This window comes from Oryctolagus cuniculus, chromosome 10 (genome assembly GCF_051225735.1).
Source record: "Oryctolagus cuniculus isolate XC-2025 breed Fujian yellow rabbit chromosome 10, ASM5122573v1, whole genome shotgun sequence".
Taxonomy (NCBI): domain Eukaryota; kingdom Metazoa; phylum Chordata; class Mammalia; order Lagomorpha; family Leporidae; genus Oryctolagus; species Oryctolagus cuniculus.
Window position 1 is genome coordinate 77,770,481 of NC_142876.1, and position 19,038 is coordinate 77,789,518.

General features: G+C 43.2%; 1 protein-coding gene across 7 annotated transcripts in view; it reads left to right on the forward strand.

The window, feature by feature from the left end:
- SHQ1 (SHQ1, H/ACA ribonucleoprotein assembly factor) overlaps positions 1-19,038 on the forward strand; it is a 125,908-nt gene that overhangs the window by 17,822 nt on the left and 89,048 nt on the right. For 6 of the 7 annotated variants that reach the window (XM_089305423.1, XM_051851471.3, XM_089305426.1 and 3 more), the window contains exons 5-6: positions 3,286-3,398; positions 10,950-11,077. In XM_089305423.1, coding sequence (XP_089161549.1) covers positions 3,286-3,398; positions 10,950-11,077 — 241 coding nt within the window. Of the gene's footprint in view, positions 1-3,285; positions 3,399-9,614; positions 9,932-10,949; positions 11,078-19,038 lie in introns of those variants that run through there. The other variant, XM_089305425.1, reaches the window with a different exon arrangement.

Sequence of the window (19,038 nt, forward strand, 5' to 3'; positions counted from 1 at the left end):
CCCTGGGGCTAGAAAGAGGAAAGAAAGGATAGGTGTGCCTGTCCAGGTTGCTGGGCAGGGAGGCTTGGGTTCCATGAGCAGGCGTGGCTCTCATAGTGTTCACTTAGCTTAAGTAACTTCTGCAGATACATTACAGTGCCTTTCCCAGCCCTGTGGGGAAACTTTAGGTGGGTAAAGGAGTAGAGGAATTGAAGACAAATATAGGTTGTACTGCTTAGGGAACAGATGTGTTCTGGTGGCTTCAGCTCCAGAAACCTGCAGGTCTTTGCCGTGGGAGCGTTGCTGCAGTGCTTGATAAGCCCTTCATGTCATGGGTGCTCTCTTTCTAGTGTATTAGGAATTGTACCAACTTGAAGGCTGGCCTGAGACTCTGTAACTCCCATTGTCATAGCATTTCTATGGGGAAATACATTCTAACTCCAAAAAATAAATTACAAAGGAATTTTTTGAATGGGAATTTTTATAAGTTTAGGGTAAACTTTGGCTTTGGAAGTGTTAGAATGTTCTGGATATTCCAGTGACTTCCAAAAGGATCTCTGGACCCTCTTATATTAGAAGCTGTTTAGAATAAACACTGTTGATATTACCTGAACTAAAAGGGTTGTGGTTAGAATGTGAGATTTTTTTTTTTTTTTTTTTTACTATATGGCAGTTTTGCTTGAGTGGGGTGGCTGTATCCTAGTCTCAACACGGTTCACTTTCATGGTTGTGTTTTGTATTACAGTCACTGACTTGTAAACCTGCCTAATAGGCACTTACCTGTAATACCATTTACAAATCTATCTTCAACAGTTTGCCTCCACAACTTTCTGCCGAGTTATTTCCCTGGTATTCTTTAACCTTCATCCAATATCTGTGCTTCTCACTTGGGGATAGTTGTAGGAGTAGGGAGATTGAAGAAGGAAAAGCAGGCCCAGTTTTAAAATGTTGGCATTGTGTAAGTTTTCACAGTTCTGACCAAAAGAATAAAGACTATGGTATCCTGGGCAGTTTTCCTATTATACATCTCTTTTGTAAGATTTGGCTTAAGGAACAAGCTATATTTTCTTTTCTTTTCTTTTTTTTTTCTTTTTTTTTTTTTTTTTTTTACAGGCAGAGTTAGACAGTGAGAGAGAGAGAGACAGAGAGAAAGGTCTTCCTTTTTCCATTGGTTCACCCCCCAAATGGCTGCCATGGCAGGTGTCCTGAGGCTGGCGCGCTGTGCCAGTCCGAAGCCAGGAGCCAGGTGCTTCCTCCTGGTCTCCCATGTGGGTGCAGGGCCCAAGCACTTGGGCTATTCTCCACTGCTCTCCCAGGCCACAGCAGAGAGCTGGACTGGAAGAGGGGCAACCGGGACAGAATCCGGCGCCCCGACCAGTACTAGAACCCGGGGTGCTGGCGCTGCAGGCGGAGGATTAGCCAAGTGAGCCGTGACGCCGGCCAGAGCAAGCTATGTTTCTTTTTTTTTTTTTTTTTTTTGACAGGCAGAGTGGACAGTGAGAGAGAGAGACAGAGAGAAAGGTCTTCCTTTTGCCGTTGGTTCACCCTCCAATGGCCACCGTGGCCGGTGCGCTGCGGCTGGCGCACCGTGCTGATCCGATGGCAGGAGCCAGGAGCCAGGTGCTTTTCCTGGTCTCCCATGGGGTGCAGGGCCCAAGCACTTGGGCCATCCTCCACTGCACTTCCTGGCCACAGCAGAGAGCTGGCCAGGAAGAGGGGCAACCGGGACAGAATCCGGTGCCCCAACCGGGACTAGAACCCAGTGTGCCGGCGCCGCTAGGCGGAGGATTAGCCCAGTGAGCCGTGGCGCCGGCCCGCTATGTTTCAGTATGTATTGGTAAAGACAGTTGTCAGGCGTTGTGGTGCCTTAGGTTAAGCTGTGCTTGAGACACTGGAATTCCATAATGGAGTACCAGGTCGAGTCTGGCTGCTCCACTTCCAATCCAGTTCTGTGCTAATGCCCCTGGGAAGCAGTAGATGATGACTCAAGTACTTGAATCCCTGCCACTGCTGTGGAAAACTTACATAGAGTTCCTCCTTGCTTCAGCCTGGTCCAGTTTGGGCCATTGTAGCCATTTAGGGATTGAACCAGTGGATGGAAGATCTGTTTCTCTCTCTGTCACTCTACTTTTCAAATACATTAATAATTTTTTAGAAAAGACAATTATGGTAAATTAATTTTCTAGTAGAACATCATCTACATCAAAATTGCTCATAAAAATTTTGTTTTTTAGAAAGATTATTTAAGACTTATTTATTTACTTGAAAGGCAGAGTTACAGAGGGAGAGGCAAAGAGAGAGAGAGAGATCTTCCATCTGCTGGTTCACTCTTTAGATGGCTGCAATGGCGAGGGCCCAAATACTTGGGCCATCTACCTCTGCCTTCCCAGGCATATTAACAGGAAGCTGGATTGGAATTAGAGCAGCCAGGACTCAAACTAGCACCCATGTGGGATGCTGGTGCTTCAGGCAGCAGCTTTACCTGCTATGCCATAGCCCCGCCCCCAAAGATTTATTTGGAAGACAGATACAGAGAGAGAGAGATGGAGATCTTCCATTCTCTGATTCACTCTCCAGATGGTTGAAATGGCCAGAGCTGGGAGCCAGGTGCTTCATCTGGGTCTTCCATGTGGGTTCAGGAGCCCCCAGCACTTGTGCTATCTTCCACTGCTTTCCCAGGTGCATCAGCAGGGAGCTAGATCGGAAGTGGAGCAGCCAGGACTCAAACTGTTGCCCATATGGGATGCCAGCGTCACAGGCTGCAGCTTGACTCGCTAATACCACAATGCCAGTCCCAGTAAAAATTCTTAAATCTGTTCATAAAGTAGAATGTGTAGTTTTGTGTATATGGTTTTACGTAGTAATTCTTTGAGGGCAATTGATCTAGACTATAGGAAGAAAAAAAAGTCTGTGTATAAGGTGTCTGATACTCAAATTCCTATACCATTAATAACTTTCAGCTCCTTTGGGGCTAAAGGGAGAAGTGGATGGAAAATGTTACAGCTTGCAGGAAGGGCTTTATTCCATCCTGGTTTTTGTCTTAAGCTTCTATAGTCTTAATATGTGTTCATCAGTTTATTTGCTATTAAGTATCAAATGAGGTGATTTCCATGAGATTCCACAGGGCCTAGCATGTAGTAGGTACTCAGCAGCTGTTTGCTGGAGTTGAATCTCAATGTTGCAGTTGGTGTCAGTCTACTAATCAGTTAGATTCTTTTCATGCTTTGATATTTTTGTGTAAAACTTGATTTTTAAATGCTAAAAATAGGAGATAGCAATTATTCTTTCTTCTCTGGGTGTTCTTAGGATGAATTGAGTGATGTTATTGATATTAAGGATCCAGATTTTACTCCTGCAGCTGAACGAAGACAGAAACGCCTGGCTGCTGAGCTGGCCAAGTTTGATCCAGATCATTATCTGTGAGTATTGAGTTTTTGAGTGTTAAATAAGTTACTTGACATTTATTTGTTAAAAATTTGAGTATTCATTTAAACTCCAGTAGGCATGTATGTTTTGGGTCCTGGAACTTAGTGCTGACTCAAAACTTAATTAACATTGGACTTACCCTCCAGCTGTTGTACCTTGGTAATCTTGGTAAGATGGTGCTCCTTAGTTGTTCAAGCAACACAGAATTCTTCTAGCGTACTTTTTTGAGTTTTTTTTCTAGCAAGGCTTAAGATAGAATATTAAATTCATGAGAATATTTATACTGCTTTTAAGTATAATTTTTGTTGTGACTAAAGAAATATATCAATGAAAATGAGTTTTGATTTCTTTAAGAATTTGAATTTACTACCTGTCCTGCATTTTTTTGGGTGATCCAAGATATTCTTATGTTCCTCACAATTTTCTCCACTAGCACTATAATTAACCATCTCTTTCAGATGACTGATAATTATTCTGTTATCTAAATTTAAAGTTTTACAGTATTTTTCACCCTCAGTAATCGCGACTTTAGTCATAAACTTTGCCTAAGGACCTTATCTAGGTATTGGATAGGTAAATGATCACCTGAGGAAAGGCTGGCTAGGGTAACCATCCTTCTTCCAAGGACTGTCACCTGGCCTCTGGATACTTTTTATTAATTGATTGATTGAATGAATTTTAAAAAGTATTTATTTATTTATTTGAAAGGTAGAGTTACAGAGAATGAGTGAGATTCAGGGAGGAGGGGATCTTATCCACTGGCTCACTACCCAAGTGGCTACAACGGCTGGGGCTAGGCCAGGCCCAAGCCAGGAACCTGGAACTCCATCCAGGCCTCCCACATGGGTGGCAGGGGCCCAAGCACTTGAGCCATCTTCTGCTTTCCCAGACACATTAGTGAGGTGCTGGATCAAAAATGGAGCAGCTGTGATTCAAATTAGCACTTCAATACGGGATGCCAACATCACAGGTGGCGGCTTAACTCGCTGTGCCACAACACTGGCCCCTGGATCCAGCTTTTCTTTTTTTCTCTCTTTCTCTGTCCCTGGATTCTTGGTTCTCTTTCTGAATGTATGGAGAATGGGTATTGTGTGTTGATGTAGATTTCAGTTACTATTCTCCCCACGCCCTGGCATTCTGGGTAAATAATTTCTAGAGTGTTATGATGCAATTATAATCGTCATATTCCTTTATGTTTGTATATTGCTATTAGCTTATCATGTGCTCTCAGGAGATTATTTAATTCAGTTTTCACAGCAAATGAGGAAAGAAGGTTAAGAGACTTGCCCACTGTCACACTACCACTAGGTGGCTTGGCCACGACTTGAAAAGAGACTCTAGTTGTCATTTTGTATTCCCTTTTTATGTTCCTGATTCCGGTTTAGCTACTCTGGCTGTTGTGATTAATATTCTATCTCCTGTGACACAGTCGGATACTAATTGGAATGGCAGAAATATATCTTGTGATGTGCAAATGGGATGAGTGATGTGTAATGATAAGTGGTTGAACTGTTCAGCATCCTGAGGGAAACTGAGAGATTGGACTCCATTTATATTGCCACTTCTGATGACCTTTGTCTTCAATTGTGGCATGAAAGCCCCACTGAAGAGTCATTTGGAGAAAGCCATCCAAAGTCATGCTGAAGATTTCAAGTGGGAATTTCACTGTCAGCAGATTTCTTGGGCTAGCGTGAAAACAGAATAAGCTTTACAAGGCTAAAATTTCAAGTGAGAGGGAGCTTAATTAGAAGAACTACCATCTCTTTTCTTCCAAAACTGGAAGAATAAACTATGGCCTGACAGAATTAGGAAATTGAAATTTATGGTTAGCAATGTGATACTCTAAGTAGCCTTTCTTTTTTCTGTCTTACATATTTCTTTATCAAGACTGTTATGGTCTGTAATAGAATGCATTAAGTGTTCTTTCTGTTTCTCAAAGAATAGTTCTTACAAGAGTGGCTTGGATGTAGTCATGGGCTAAGACAGGAGAGCAGGCATCCAGAGGTCTAGGTTCTTTGTGACTTCTCTGACAGCCATAAGACTGGCTAGTTGTAATTTTGGTATTACTTACTACTTACATCAGGTGACTGACTCACCCAAATAAATGTACTGATATTAGATGAAGCACAAATAAAGTTCTTTCAGATTTTCAGTTAAAAATTCTTTTTGGCTTAGTGCACTATTTTGTTTTTGTTACTGATGAATACAATGGTGAGAATACTCAGTTTAAATTCCTCATTATCTACCATGCAGATAGATAATAATATACGCATTATATTAGTGTAATGATGTACACATATGATCTGTAGCAAATATTATTTTAGTATAATATGTTACCTATTGTTAAGTTGTTTCAGTAGCCCTTTTATGGGTCATGAACTCTCCTTGTGTCGGGTTTTTTATAGGCTTGAGAAAAACCAATTTTAATTTCATGCTAAGCAGTCAATTGAATGTAAAAAAATTTTAAACAGTTTCAAGGCACATGTAGGTGGATTATTGTAATGATTTTTAAAATCCTGTGTTGTAAAATCTGCTTGTCGGTCTGGTGTGATCTGTGTTGTTTTTGGCATGTTTTGCAGCCTAGCATAGCGCTGGGCAGATAATAGATGCTATGTTAAACATTGATTTTTTTCTTTAAAAGATTATGTATCTGGGGCCAGCATTGTGCCGTAGCGGGTAAATACACTACCTGCGATGCCAGGATGCCAAATGGGTGCTGGTTTGTGTGCTGGCCTCTCCACTTCTGATACAGCTTCCTGCTAATTGTCTGGGAAAAGCAGTGGATGGTGGCCATAATGTTTGGGCCCCTGCCACCCACATGGGAAACCCAGATGAAGCTCCTGGCTCCTGGCTTCGGACTGGCCCATTCCCAGCCACATATAATTTCTTGCTATATATAATTCCTTTTGGATATTATTTTTATACTGAAATGTGTTGATGACATCTTGAAGCATTCCTTAATAGTCCTTCCTCTCTTGCTTATTAAAGCCAAATTTTCATATTTCTATTGGTTAGAATGTTGTTTTTTTTTCTTCCCAAATTGCTTTTAAATTATTGATACATTTTTTTTACCTTAACCAATTCATAATCTCTTACCTATTTCTTTACTCAGGAGAAAATAGTAGAAGAATTTAGGCAACATTATCAACATCTATGAAGTATGAGAAGGGACAAAAATGACCATGTACCATTTGGAATGCCATTTTAAATTGTGATGATTTTTCATTATTCTGAATATGTTAAGGAAGGTAGTATTAATCAGGCTTTGGATTTATTGAGCAGATCACAAGGCAATGCGTAGTAACAGGAAATATTTGCTTTGTGGTTGGTGGAGTTGAAAAGGTCCAGACTGGAGGAAGAGATGCAGGTCAGATAGCTGCATGCGTGTTTCAGTGAGCCAGCCACAGATGAGAGCCAGAAACAGTGCGGGTGAAGGAAAATTACAGAGATGAATGACAGAGCTTCAGGATTGACCGAGTGTGTGGCAGTTCAGGATAATCCTAGGTTTCTTTTTTTTTTAAAGATTTAAAGATTTATTTTTATTTATTTGAAAGAGTTAAAGAGAGAGGTAGAAACAGAGAGAGAGGTCTTCCATCCTCTGGTTCACTCCCCAGATGGCCACAACGGCCGGAGCTGCACCGATCCAAAGCCAGGAGCCAGGAGCTTCTTCCGGGTCTCCTACGTAGGTGCAGGGGTGCAAGGACTTGGGCCATCTTGTACTGCTTTCCCAGGCCACAGCAGAGAGCTGGATCGGAAGAGGTGCAGCCAGGACTAGAACCGGCACCCTTATGGGATGCCTGCTATTCAGGCCAGGGCTTTAACCTCCTGTGCCACAGCACTGGCCCTTATCCTAGGTTTCTAACCTGGATGACTAGGATGAGAAGTGAGACCCTAACCAAATAGAAAACTCAGGGAGACTTTGCAGGTACAATGAGGAGTTGGATTTTTGTACATGCTGAAACATAGGGATCAGTGGGATGCCAGTCACTCTCTGAACCTTTACTCTGCTTTTTCAAATAGTGCTTGGGACACTTAGAAATAGCTCCTTCCCTCCCCTAGAATGTAAGTGCTGTGAGTTACAGAGGCCTTGGGGTGTTCACTAACTCCGTCTCAGATCTCTGCTCCTGTGTCCTAGAGGGCATCTTGCAGTCCAGCTTTCCAGAAGGAAGTGATGTACCTCTCACTCTCGTGGCCCTGTCTCAATGAAGGGCGCCGAGGACAGGGCGCTGAGGTTGGAACCCTGGGGTCAAGATGGCCCCACCCCTGTGTCCTGGCGGTTCTAGCTGCTGCAGGTAGCTGATACGCATCCACTCTGCTCCAAGTTCCACTGCCCCTGTCCTGTCCAGGTCATCGTTATTTCTGCTCCTTTAGGTTTGTTCCTTTAAATCATTCCAGCCTGCGCCGAGTGATGTTTCCAAAACACACTGTGGTCCCTCCTCTGTGTAAAAGCTTTTAGGTGTTCAGGAGTTCTTTCAGATAAAGCTCCTTCAGATTTTTAAACATGGCTTATGGGGTTGTGTCACTACAGCATCTCATTTTTAGTTTCTCTCAACTCTCCTTTTTTTTGCTTTTTAACTGTGCCTGTTTGTTCCCTAGCCTTTGCCAGCTACTTTTTCATTCCATAGCACTCTTAATATGCCTAGTTGTTAATTACCATTCAGTAATTGGCATAGATATTCTTTCCTATAGGGTCGTCCCCTGTGGTCCCAGGTTTATTTTACCATAGACTGTGGTGCTGTTGTGTCATTGCTGTACGCTGTATCATAATTGCTTTGCTCTCCCAAGGGACTGTAAGCCCCACAGAGGCTGGACCGTGTCTTGTTAGCTGTGGAACCCCAGTGCCCAGCGTGGAACCTGGGACACGGCATAAACTTCATACATTTTGTTGAATGAATTATGTAGTTAGCAGTTTAGCTAGATACTTTTTTTTTTTTTAAGAGACTTATTCATTTATTTAAAAGGCAGGGAGAAAGAGAGAGAGATCTACTCCATCCTCTAGTTCACCTTCCAAATGCCCACAACAGCCAGGGCTAAGCCAGGCCAAAGCCAGGAGCTAGGAGCTCCATTCAGGTGTCCCATGTGGGTGGCAGAGAACAAGGACTTGAGCTATTATCTGCTGTCCCCGCCTCCAGGAGAAACCAGTGGTACCCTGGATCAGAAGTTAAAGGCAGGACTTGAATGATAAGTGGTGGCCTGACCCACTGCTCTACAACACGGACCCCTTGTGCTACTAACACTGTTTATCCTTTTTGAAATTAATTTTCTAGGAAAAGCTTACATTTCTAGTTTGTGTACGAGTCTAAAGAAGAACTTCCATTCTTTTTTTTTTTTGACAGGCAGAGTAGACAGTGAGAGAGAGAGAGAGAGAGAGAAAGGTCTTCCTTTTTCCGTTGGTTCGCGCTGCGCTGATCTGAAGCCAGGAGCCAGGTGCTTCTCCTGGTCTCCCATGCAGATGCAGGGCCCAAGGATTTGGGCCATCCTCCACTGCATTCCTGGGCCAGAGCAGAGAGCTGGCCTGGAAGAGGGGCAACCGGGACAGAATCCGGCGCCCCAACCAGGACTAGAACCCGGTGTGCCGGTGCCACAGGTGGAGGATTAACCTATTGAGCTGCGGTGCTGGCCGGAACTTCCATTCGAAAGAGTTTTCCTGTACTTAGGAGGAAGAGATAGCTAATTAGGAAATAGATTTAGGATTCATTTATAAAGCAACTTCTTTATTCTGGTCTCATACACCTTGTGCACCTGACAAAAATTGATATTGAGAACTCTCATTTCAGGATATTAGCTGTTCAATTCTGTCCAATTTGTATTTTTATTTCCTCATGCATAAAAATGGAGTGTTTCTTACGTTAGCTAAGAGCTTGGATTCTGGAGTGTCACTCCCCCTCTTCGCGGAGGAACGACACAGGACCCTGCGCTGTTCTTTTGTCTGCTCGGCCCTCCCCGGGTTTGCTACCGTCCCTTCCACCTCCATGGAAGGGCAGTTCCCCCTGCCACATTCCCCACTTCCACGGGGGAGCGGCACACCGCCGGCCGGCTCTCTCGGGGGCTGCACAGGTGTTCCTCTTAGATGTTCCTGGTGCATGTTGTCTCTCTCCTCCTTTATAGTCCTCTTCCACCAATCCCAACTCTGCTACCCACACGCGAGTACACTGCTCTCCTCCAATCAGGAGCAGGTCCTGCAGCTTGTTGGTTGAACTGGAGGCAGCTGTGTAGAAGCTGTTTACTCCCTTCTCAGCGCCATATTGTGGGAGAGCAGATGCATAGAATAAGTCTTAATTCGAGTAACTTAGTCTAGTCCAAGTTGCTCCCCACACTGGAGTATGCCTTAAGTGGCTCCACCTCCTGGTTAACACTTCTTACTGGTTCCCTGAGCTCAGCTAAAGTAACACAGCTTTTTCCAGCCTCAGTTTCCACCCTTGTAAAATGAAGGTGTTAGCAGTCCTGCGCTGCCTCTGGTGATGAGGGCTCCAGGGAGTCATGCACGCAAAGCGCTGAGTGCAGTGCCTGGAGCACACGGAGCACAGTGAGTTATCTGTGATCTTTCTCGTTTTTGAAAGATTTCATATCTCACTTGAAAGAAGAAAAGTATTTAAGATCATAAAATTGTCAGCTACAAAATTCAGTTTCTCCAAGTAGCCAGTTCCTAGAGTTTCTAATTAACTGAAATATAATAAAAATTTCTCCGAGTGTACTTTGTCATGCTTTCCCTGTGAATACCAATCTCCAACTATGAGTGCAAGGTAGCATAATCTCTTTCTTTCTTCCTTTCTTTTCTTTACTCTTTTTTTTTTTTTTTTTTTTTTTAAAGAAGCATTTATTTGAGAAGCAGAGAGATCTTCTGGTTCACTTCCCGGATGCCTGCTACAGTGGGGGTGGGCCCTATTGGCACTAAAGTGTTCTCCCAGAATAAGAAGAATATTTTGAATGTAGCTGTTACTTTTCTAGTTAAAACTGAAAATGTAGAGTGCAGGGGAAAATAGCGCTCCGTTCTTTGCAAAGGTTGCACTTACCTTTTTTAATAGTATAAACTCAAGGAGCTGTTAAGATTCGAATAAATATAATAGATTGCGTTACGGTAGAAAATTCTAGTGTGCATGCCACAGAATGATGTGTGTCTGTGTGTGTAGCCTCTTTGCACCTCTTTGTGAATTTCCTGCTTGTCTATTTCTGTTTATTTGCTGGTGGAGTTGAAAATGTCTTTCCTTTCTTGTAACCTTACCAAAATCTGTGGTGTGCACAAAACTAGCATGAGTGTGTGTTAAGATTGACTTTCTTCCATGCCCGAGAGTCCACGGTGGGCTTTCAGGGTAGGACTTATCTGTCTTCTCTTTGAAGAGATCAGAAGTGTCAGATGTCCCTTTAGTTAGACTCTGGCTTTTTGTTTTATGTAATTATTGACAAAAAGAAAGAAAGAAGGTGCTGGAAATGTATTTTGAATTAGCCATTCACATTTCCAGTGCAAATGCAGTGAATTGGGAGATCTTAGAAAATGAAGGCAATCCTAACCCTATGTGACAAGCCTGTCCATCATGTTTTCCCAGAGCTGACTATTTTGAAGATGAAGAGATTGAACGGATTTTGAAGTATAATCCTTGGTGGACTGAAGCATATTCCAGATTGATGGCCTCTTTGGGAAAGAGCCAGGAGCAGGAAATGCATGCTGCATCAGGTAAGAAGTCAAAAGTAAGCTCATTTGTTTAATTTTAAAATCCTATGGTATGCCACATTTACCACCTTCCTTATTATGAAGCATATAATTATAATTACGTTGTAATGAGCAAAATATGATTTTGGATTGCAAATTTTGGAAATGAAATCTACCCTGACTGAAAAATGCCACTCAACTATTTAGACTTGTATTGGAAAAATCTTGAAAGTCCATTTTTTTGAGACTCATTGGCGTCTTTTTAAAATTTTTTATTCTTTTCTTTTTTAAGTTATTTTAACAGCCAGGACATTTGTAGTCTTTGAATAATTTGAGAAGTCTGGGCAGCACTGTGATCAGGTCAGCTGGTGGGAGGACACCCGGTTCTCATTCCCTTTCCCTACTAAATGGCCTGGGTGTGTCCTCCCCAGCTTCCCTGCAGGTGGTTTGATGTGAGGCCTTTGCTCACATGTGGACCTTACAGGCAGCTGGTAGCTGTGAGTGCCCAGCTGCAGAGCTTCCTGAGCTGCCCCATCTGTGGTGGCTGTGCTGTGTGTAGCACGAAGCTGAGTATTAACCCAAGGGTCCTTTCCTAGATGGGCGTGTCATTACCATCTTCTCCACGTGTGAGGCTGGTATATTAAGTCTGTATGTTAGAATGAATGACAGTTTCAGGTAGATCAAGAATAGAAGTCCAAATTTTCCATCATACTGATACTTGGTTTTTATTTGTACATTAAAAATTAAATTTTATGTACAAATGAAATACACACATACCCATACATTCTGATGTCTGTTAAATGGAATATTGACACTTCTCATTCCTCTTCTAAAAGTGACCACTGTTAACAGTGGGGTATTTAAGAATACATATCCCCACATTTAAGTATAAAGAGGGGCCGGCGCTGTGGCATAGCGGATAAAGCTGCCACCTACAGTGCCGGCATTCCGTATGGGTGCTGGTTCGTGTCCCAGCTGCTCTACTGCCAATCCAGCTCTCTGCTATGACCTGGGGAAGCAGTGGAAGATGGCCCAAGTCCTTGGGCTCCTGCACCCATGTGGGAGACCAGGAAGAAGCTCATGGCTCCTGGCTTCGGATTGGTCCAGCTCCGTTCGTTGCGGCCATTTGGGTAGTGAACCAGTGGATGGAAGACCTATCTCTCTCTCTCTCTCTCTGCCTCTCCTTCTCTTTTGTGTAACTCTGACTTTCAAATAAATAAAACAAATCTTTTTTTAAAAAAAGTATAAACAAATTTATACACACAGACTCACCTCTCTGTTCTCCTTCTTCTTCTTCTTTTTTTTAAGATTTATTTATTCATTTTGACAGGCAGAGTGGACAGTGAGATAGAGAGACAGAGAGAAAGGTCTTCCTTTTTCCATTGGTTCACCCCTCAGTGGCTGCTGCAGCTGGCATGCTGCGGCCGGCGCACTGTGCTGATCCGAAGCCAGGAGCCAGGTGCTTCTCCTGGTCTCCCATGGGGTGCAGGGCCCAAGGACCTGGGCCATCTTCCACTGCACTCCCGGGCCAGAGCAGAGAGCTGAACAGGAAGAGGAGCAACTGGGACAGAATCCGGCGCCCCAAGCAGGACTAGAACCCAGGGTACTGGCACTGCAGGCGGAGGATTAGCCTAGTGAGCTGCGCCGCCACCCAAGATTTATTTATTTTTTGAAGTGTGGCCAGAGGGGAGAGATTGAAACAGATACTGAGAGAGAGATTGAGATAGAGATCTTCATCTGCAGGCTCATTCCTCAGATGGCCTCAAGGCCCCCGAGGCTGGTTTAGCCTGGAGCTCCAATGGGTCTCCCACGTGGGTGCAGGGGCCCAAGCACTTGGGCCATCTTCTGCTGCTTTCTCAGGCAGATTAGCAGGCAACTGGGTCAAAAGCAGAGCAGTGAAGACTCAGAATGACACTCATGTGGGATGCTAACATTGCAGGCAGTGGTTTAACCTGCTGTACCATAGCACCAGCATATCCTCTCTGTCCTTTTCTTGCTTTTTGCAGTTTGTAGTGTATGTGGCCAAGCTTATGTGTCTGCACTTGCAGATCTACCTGAAACTGGTTTTAACGGCTGCCTAGAATCCCGTTGTATATTTGTATCAGGATGGGTAGACATTGGGCTATTTACTACTGCTGGACATTTGGGTTGTTTACAGTTTTCTACTGTTGTACTATTACTCAGTGTGAAGTAGCCACAGGGTCTCTGCTGCATTCCATCCCAGTGTCTGGTGAAGAGTCTGTTCATATATAATAGATACTCTGCAGATATTTATAATAGAATAAGTAAATATTGTAGTGAATGTTTTTGTGGTTAAGTTTTGTTAGAGTTTAGGTGATTTCGTCTGGACTCAAAAATTGCTGCTGCCATCTTTGCATAATAGAAACTCATTTGTAATGACTGCTGATACCTTGTTATTGTTTTAAATAAATCTTGGGCTTTGTATTTGGTTTAAGAAACTCCCTTTGACTGCATATAGACACATTTCCAGACCAGGATTGCTAAAAACTTTAGATGGTTAACTGTATATGCCATGCAGATCTGCTCAGAAAGTTTGCTCAAACTTGAATCATCAAGGATAGCAATGGCTCTGGATCAGTTTTCCTAAGTTTTGCCCAGTATTTGAATGAGGCCATGTGGGAAGGGATAGGTGGTTGCGTAGTGGAGTTTTCTGGCCACCAGGGTGAGCTAGTTGCCCTAAAAATCAAAAGACATTCCCTTTGATATAAATTCTAACTTGTTCTGCTTTGATCAATTGCAGCTTGTTCTCAGTCTGGTTTTCTGTGTCAGCAGTGCTTTGAGTTGGTTCTCTCTGCATGATTTTAGCAGATTAAGCCAAGCCTTCCTTTTAAGCACTGGCTCTCCTGACCTTTCTTCATCTGACCTGTGACTTACAGCGAGGCTAGTGTGGTACAAACAGTTGTAGTTTGCGAAGCCATTTTGGTGATTAATTCCAAAAATCACCTTTAAAATATCAAGGGCATGTGATGTAAGGTAGGGGAACTTGAGTTCTGTTGAACAGAAAGTACCTCTTCTGATATGCCAAGTGTAAGGTTAAGTGAGAAAATCAAGCTAAGTATGGTACACAGGGTTTAATTTTGCTCTGCTATGGGCCAGCTTTGTGATCTTGCAACTTGGGGTTGCTGTAGAAATCCTCTGCCTGTCTCAGAGCTGTCCTGAGGATTGATTGAGACTGTATTTAAAATGTTTAGCACAGGGGCTGGTGTTGTGGTGTAGTGGGTAAAGCCTCTGCCTGCATCGCTGGCATGCCATGTGGGCACTGGTTCAAGACCCAGCTGCTCCACTTCCAATCCAGTTCCCTACTAATGCACCTAGGAAAGCAGCAGAAGATGGCCCAAATGCTTGTACCCCAGCACCCATGTGGGAGATCTGGGAGAAGCTCCTGACTTCTGGCTTAGCCTGGCCCAGCCCTGGCTGTTGGGGTCATTTGGGGAATGAACCAGCAGATGGAAGATCTCTCTCTCTCTCTGTGTGTGTCTCTTCCTCTCTCTGTATAACTCTTTCAAATAAATAAATAAATCTTTTAAAAAATCCTTAGCGTTTTGTAAATGTTAGAAATTATTACAGACTAAAATCAATAGAAGAACCAGGAATTAGATGGCTTCTCTGTGAAACTACAATTTTTGTATATTTGCAAAGCTTTGGGGGAAAGTTCTTTGTTAATAAGTTCTTTCTTATTTCATTTTTCTTGATAAAAATATTTTAGCTTTAAGAATGTATTTCAGCTTACTTTGCCTAGTGGTTAATAGGCCTGCATCCCACATCAGAGTCCAGCTTTTTGCTAATGCAGACCCTGGGGGGCAGTGGTGATGCTTAAGTGATTGGCTTCCTGCCACCTCATGAGAGACCTGGACTGAGTTCCCAGCTCCAAGCTTCAACCTGCGTCAGCCCTGGCCCTTGTGGTCTTTGGGGAATGAACCAGCAAGTGGGAGTGCATGAGTGTTCTCTTGCTCTCTAGCTTGCTGTCTCTCTCCTTCTTACTCTCAAGTAAATACATACAAATTAGAAGAAAATATTTCAGATACCTAGAATTAGAGAAATCGATTGAGGTGCATCAGAAAAAAGAAATACACCAAGAAACAAACGTTCACGTTCTTTGCTCGCCCGAGGAGCAGGCTGCTGCTGTGTTTGACCTCCTCTTTTCCTTTGCTCTTTGCCTCTCTGGCCTTCCTCTGTCACAGCAGTGAGGTGATGCCACTTTTCCTTTGTCAGCAATTCCCAGGCAGAGCTCTCACTACAAGGGAGGGGCTCACCGTTAATTCATCCTTCATGGAATATTAACCTGGGTTGTTTCGAATTCTAGGGAAGCCCTGAGAGGCAAACTTTGCTGCTGTTTTCGCCTTGGTTGTAGTTCTTGTCATTTTCTTTGTAGTCCCGAGTTACAACACAGGGACTTTTATTAACTTGGGCTTTAGAATGATCCAGATCTTCCCCAAAGGCTTGTAAATGGCAGTGTTCAATGCTGTGCTCCCCAGAGCTCTGGTTTCATGAGGATGCCCTTACCACATTTCCCATGTTGTCTTTCTGTGGTTAATCTCAGCCCAGGAATCCCGGCATGTTATTGCTCATTAGGAAACCACGTAATGTTTAGAGTCAGCTCGCGCCCTAGCAGGGCCATCCCATTGGGCACCAGTGCGCCCTTCAGTGTTACTGGAGGTAACTGTGGGTGTCAGCTTGGAAAGTTGTAGCACTGCAGGGCTACCCGCTGACACTGGAAGTCTGAAGACAGCACGTTTTCTTCTGTTGCCCTTGATTTGTTTCCAGCAAGTGCACAGTGTAGTAGACAGATGTGCACTACTCTGAGAGGAGCCAGATTGTGGATGATTTAAATTGTTGACCCAGAGAAGACACAGACGCCCTGGGACATTTGGGAGGAGGATTTAGAGATGAAAGGAAGATGTAAAACTAACCAAGTTAGAAAACGCTGGGCAGGAAACGTGACCACTTCACCAACATTTTTCCATTTTGGTGAGAGTCGCTTTGGAGCCTGCAAATGTTCTGGTGAGGGTTTTAATGTTGGGAGGTGGTCCTGGGCCCATTGTTCAATGCCAGGGCACCAGTTTCCTCCCCAGACAGACTGAGCTTTCAGCTGGCTTTTCTTTCACTGTAGATTATTTTTAGAAGTGTAATTAACCGAAATGTTGTGAACTATGTAGCAAAGCTGCTTTGTAGTGGAACTGTGTTACACAAATGCTTGACAAATGTTGCTGGGAGTGGCAATCATCCAAGTATTGTTGGCACTGCATCTGCAGTTATTGCCAGTGCTGCTGCTCAGTCAGACCTGATTGTGTGCAAACCTCCCCACGTTCCACTTTGGGTGATGTGATTTACAGCTTTAAGAAAAGGCCTTAGGGACCAAGACTTTTGGTTTCTCTAGTGATTTCTTGGTTTATTGTAATTGCTGTTTATCCTCTCCGGTTTCTTTGCTTGAATTTCGGGATTTAGATGTGCTTGTTTATTATTAATGAGCTAAGTAGGCCAAAATGGGACTTAAAAATGCCCAGTAAAATGGGGTGGTATCTTAAGGAAAGGCTGGGGACACCGAGTGTCCACAGGCCCAAAAGAGCACATTCTGGTAGGCTTTGCTTATGTCACACAGGCGTTGAAAGTGACTTATAATATGTGGGAGGACTTACTTCTGGGTGATGTAACATCGGAGCCTCCAGTGCCCAGGGCAGTCTTGCAAATCATTAAACATGTACAGGTATGATGAAGGGGTAAGTGTGTGGAAGAGCTGATGTGTTGTTAACTGGCTCTAGGCATGCTTGCTTTGTGATTTAGAGTTGTGTGGAAGCAGAGGTCTTTATTAGTCAACTAAAGTATAAAGGCTTTTCTCTAGTGAGAGAATATCATCAGGAACACCTGGCACTTTCCTATTAGCTAAATTAATGAACGTCTCAGAAGCTATGCTTAAGGGAATACTATCTCACATCTTGCTAAATACAGGGGTCTTAAAATACTTTGGCAGGTATACTTTCTTCATGCAGTTAGGCTGTTTCATGCAGTTTCCTTTAATCGAATCACTTAAAGTGTACGGAGAGCCTCTGTTTAAATTAAGGCATCTTCGGATGAGTCCTTAATGAGGCAATCAAACCCACTTTACCTGTCTTATTTCATTTTTAATGCTAGTCTTTAAAGAATGCTTTACTTGATATCTGCAGCATTATTAAGTTTTTTAAAAAAATACATATTTCTTTACCTTGCTGGTGAGCAAATTAAATGCATTGTAGTTTATCTGTTATTTACATGAGCAATGTTTGAATAAATACATTTTTTAACATAGCTCTGCTAGCATGGTTGGACAATAATATATAAATGTATTTCAAAACCTGTTTTTCGCACTGTATATATTTTAATGGGTAAAAAGAGTATTACTTCTAATAATTTAAAAATAAGCATGTTTCTGAATTTTTCTCCCCAAGGACAGGCTGCAAAACTGTGTTAAAACAAAAAGAAGCCCTGTTGAACATAAGACTTGTAACAGAGGACAGCAGTAAGTTTGGAACATTATATATGAAAGGGACCATCAGTTTAGAATCATATTCTCTTCCTTCTGGCTTTTCTGATGAGCAAAAAAAAAGCAGTCTTTGGTTGAGCAGAGACACAAAGGGACTGGGGAGCTATCAAGAGAATGGTTTGGGAACATTATAAAGGCAGAGTAGTAATGTTTGGCCTCTGAAAAGGTGGCAGAGACAGCAGGTGTCTTTTAATAGTTCTTCTCCCCTTCCGTGACTAACAGGCTTCTTAAGTTAGAGCTGAGCCTATGACCCCTCAGTGGTGCCCGTGTTTCCTTCTCTTCCCAGTGACTGAGTGTGGTCCTGCGACTGAGCCCCGGGAGTGGGAAGCTAGAAGTGCTGTGTGCCCTTTCTGGATCAAGCCTTCAGAAAGAAGGTGTTTGCTGTCTTCTTTTCTTTTTTCTTGGTGGTTTGCAAATATTGAAAAGCGAGAGCAGCTGTCTTGGTTTCACCCATGGGTGAAAGCTGTGTGACAGGATGCTGGTGCCCAGCCAGCCCCAAATCATTTACCCAGGATAATAGTGCCAGAGAGAAGCTTCTGTCTTACTTAAGCCCTGTCTTTTGGGATCTCTCTGTTAGAGCAGTTCAGCCTGTCTTTACCTAAATATAACTGGGAGAAAGAGACTTGAAAGTTATTTTGACATTACCTTGATTCAAAGCACTGGAAATGGAAGCAGAATGCTTCTCTTTACTGGGCTGAACATTTTATGTGAATTTAAAAGTGATTTTCTGATAGGAGATGGAAGGAAAATTAATAATTCCTTTGCAGGAAGAGATGGCTAACACTTTCCATTAGAGATACTGATTTGTGTAGATGGTTAGGCTTCTTTAAAAACTGCTCTGAGACAACTGGTAGACCCTGTTGTAATGGCTGGGATCGGAGCACATCCATGTTTTTAGTTCTTCTTGTTTCTGTAAATGTTGCTCAAGAGGTATTCTATTTCATTTGACTAGTAATGAGGACCAATAATGCTTATTTTTCGTTAATGCAAGAAGATGCATAATAGAAAAGCATGGTAAGAGACTTCTTTGTGACGGCTCGCCTAAGTTGTAGGGCATCAAAGGCAGTGTGGGAACTGTAGTTTCATACTTGCTTACCTTGCCTTTTATGTAGACATCATTTAATTTATTATTAACATCTGTTATTTCAGTGTGTTGTTTTGGCCTGGATAGCTAGCATTTTGATACGTAAAAAAATCGCTTTTCTCTCTTTGATCAAGGAGTATTTAATAATAAAAATGGGGGAAATACTGTATTCCCATCCATACCCCGGACGCCATTTGGGCTCTGGGCCCCGTTACCACCTTGCACAGTAAACTCTGGTCCTAAACCACGCAGCTCCACCGCAGGTGTCAGCCTCACCTCCACCCTGCTGGGGTTCGCTGCTCCATTTCCCCTCCACCCCTTCGCGGAAGTGTAACAGGACCTGCTTCCCGTGCTCGGGCCCCC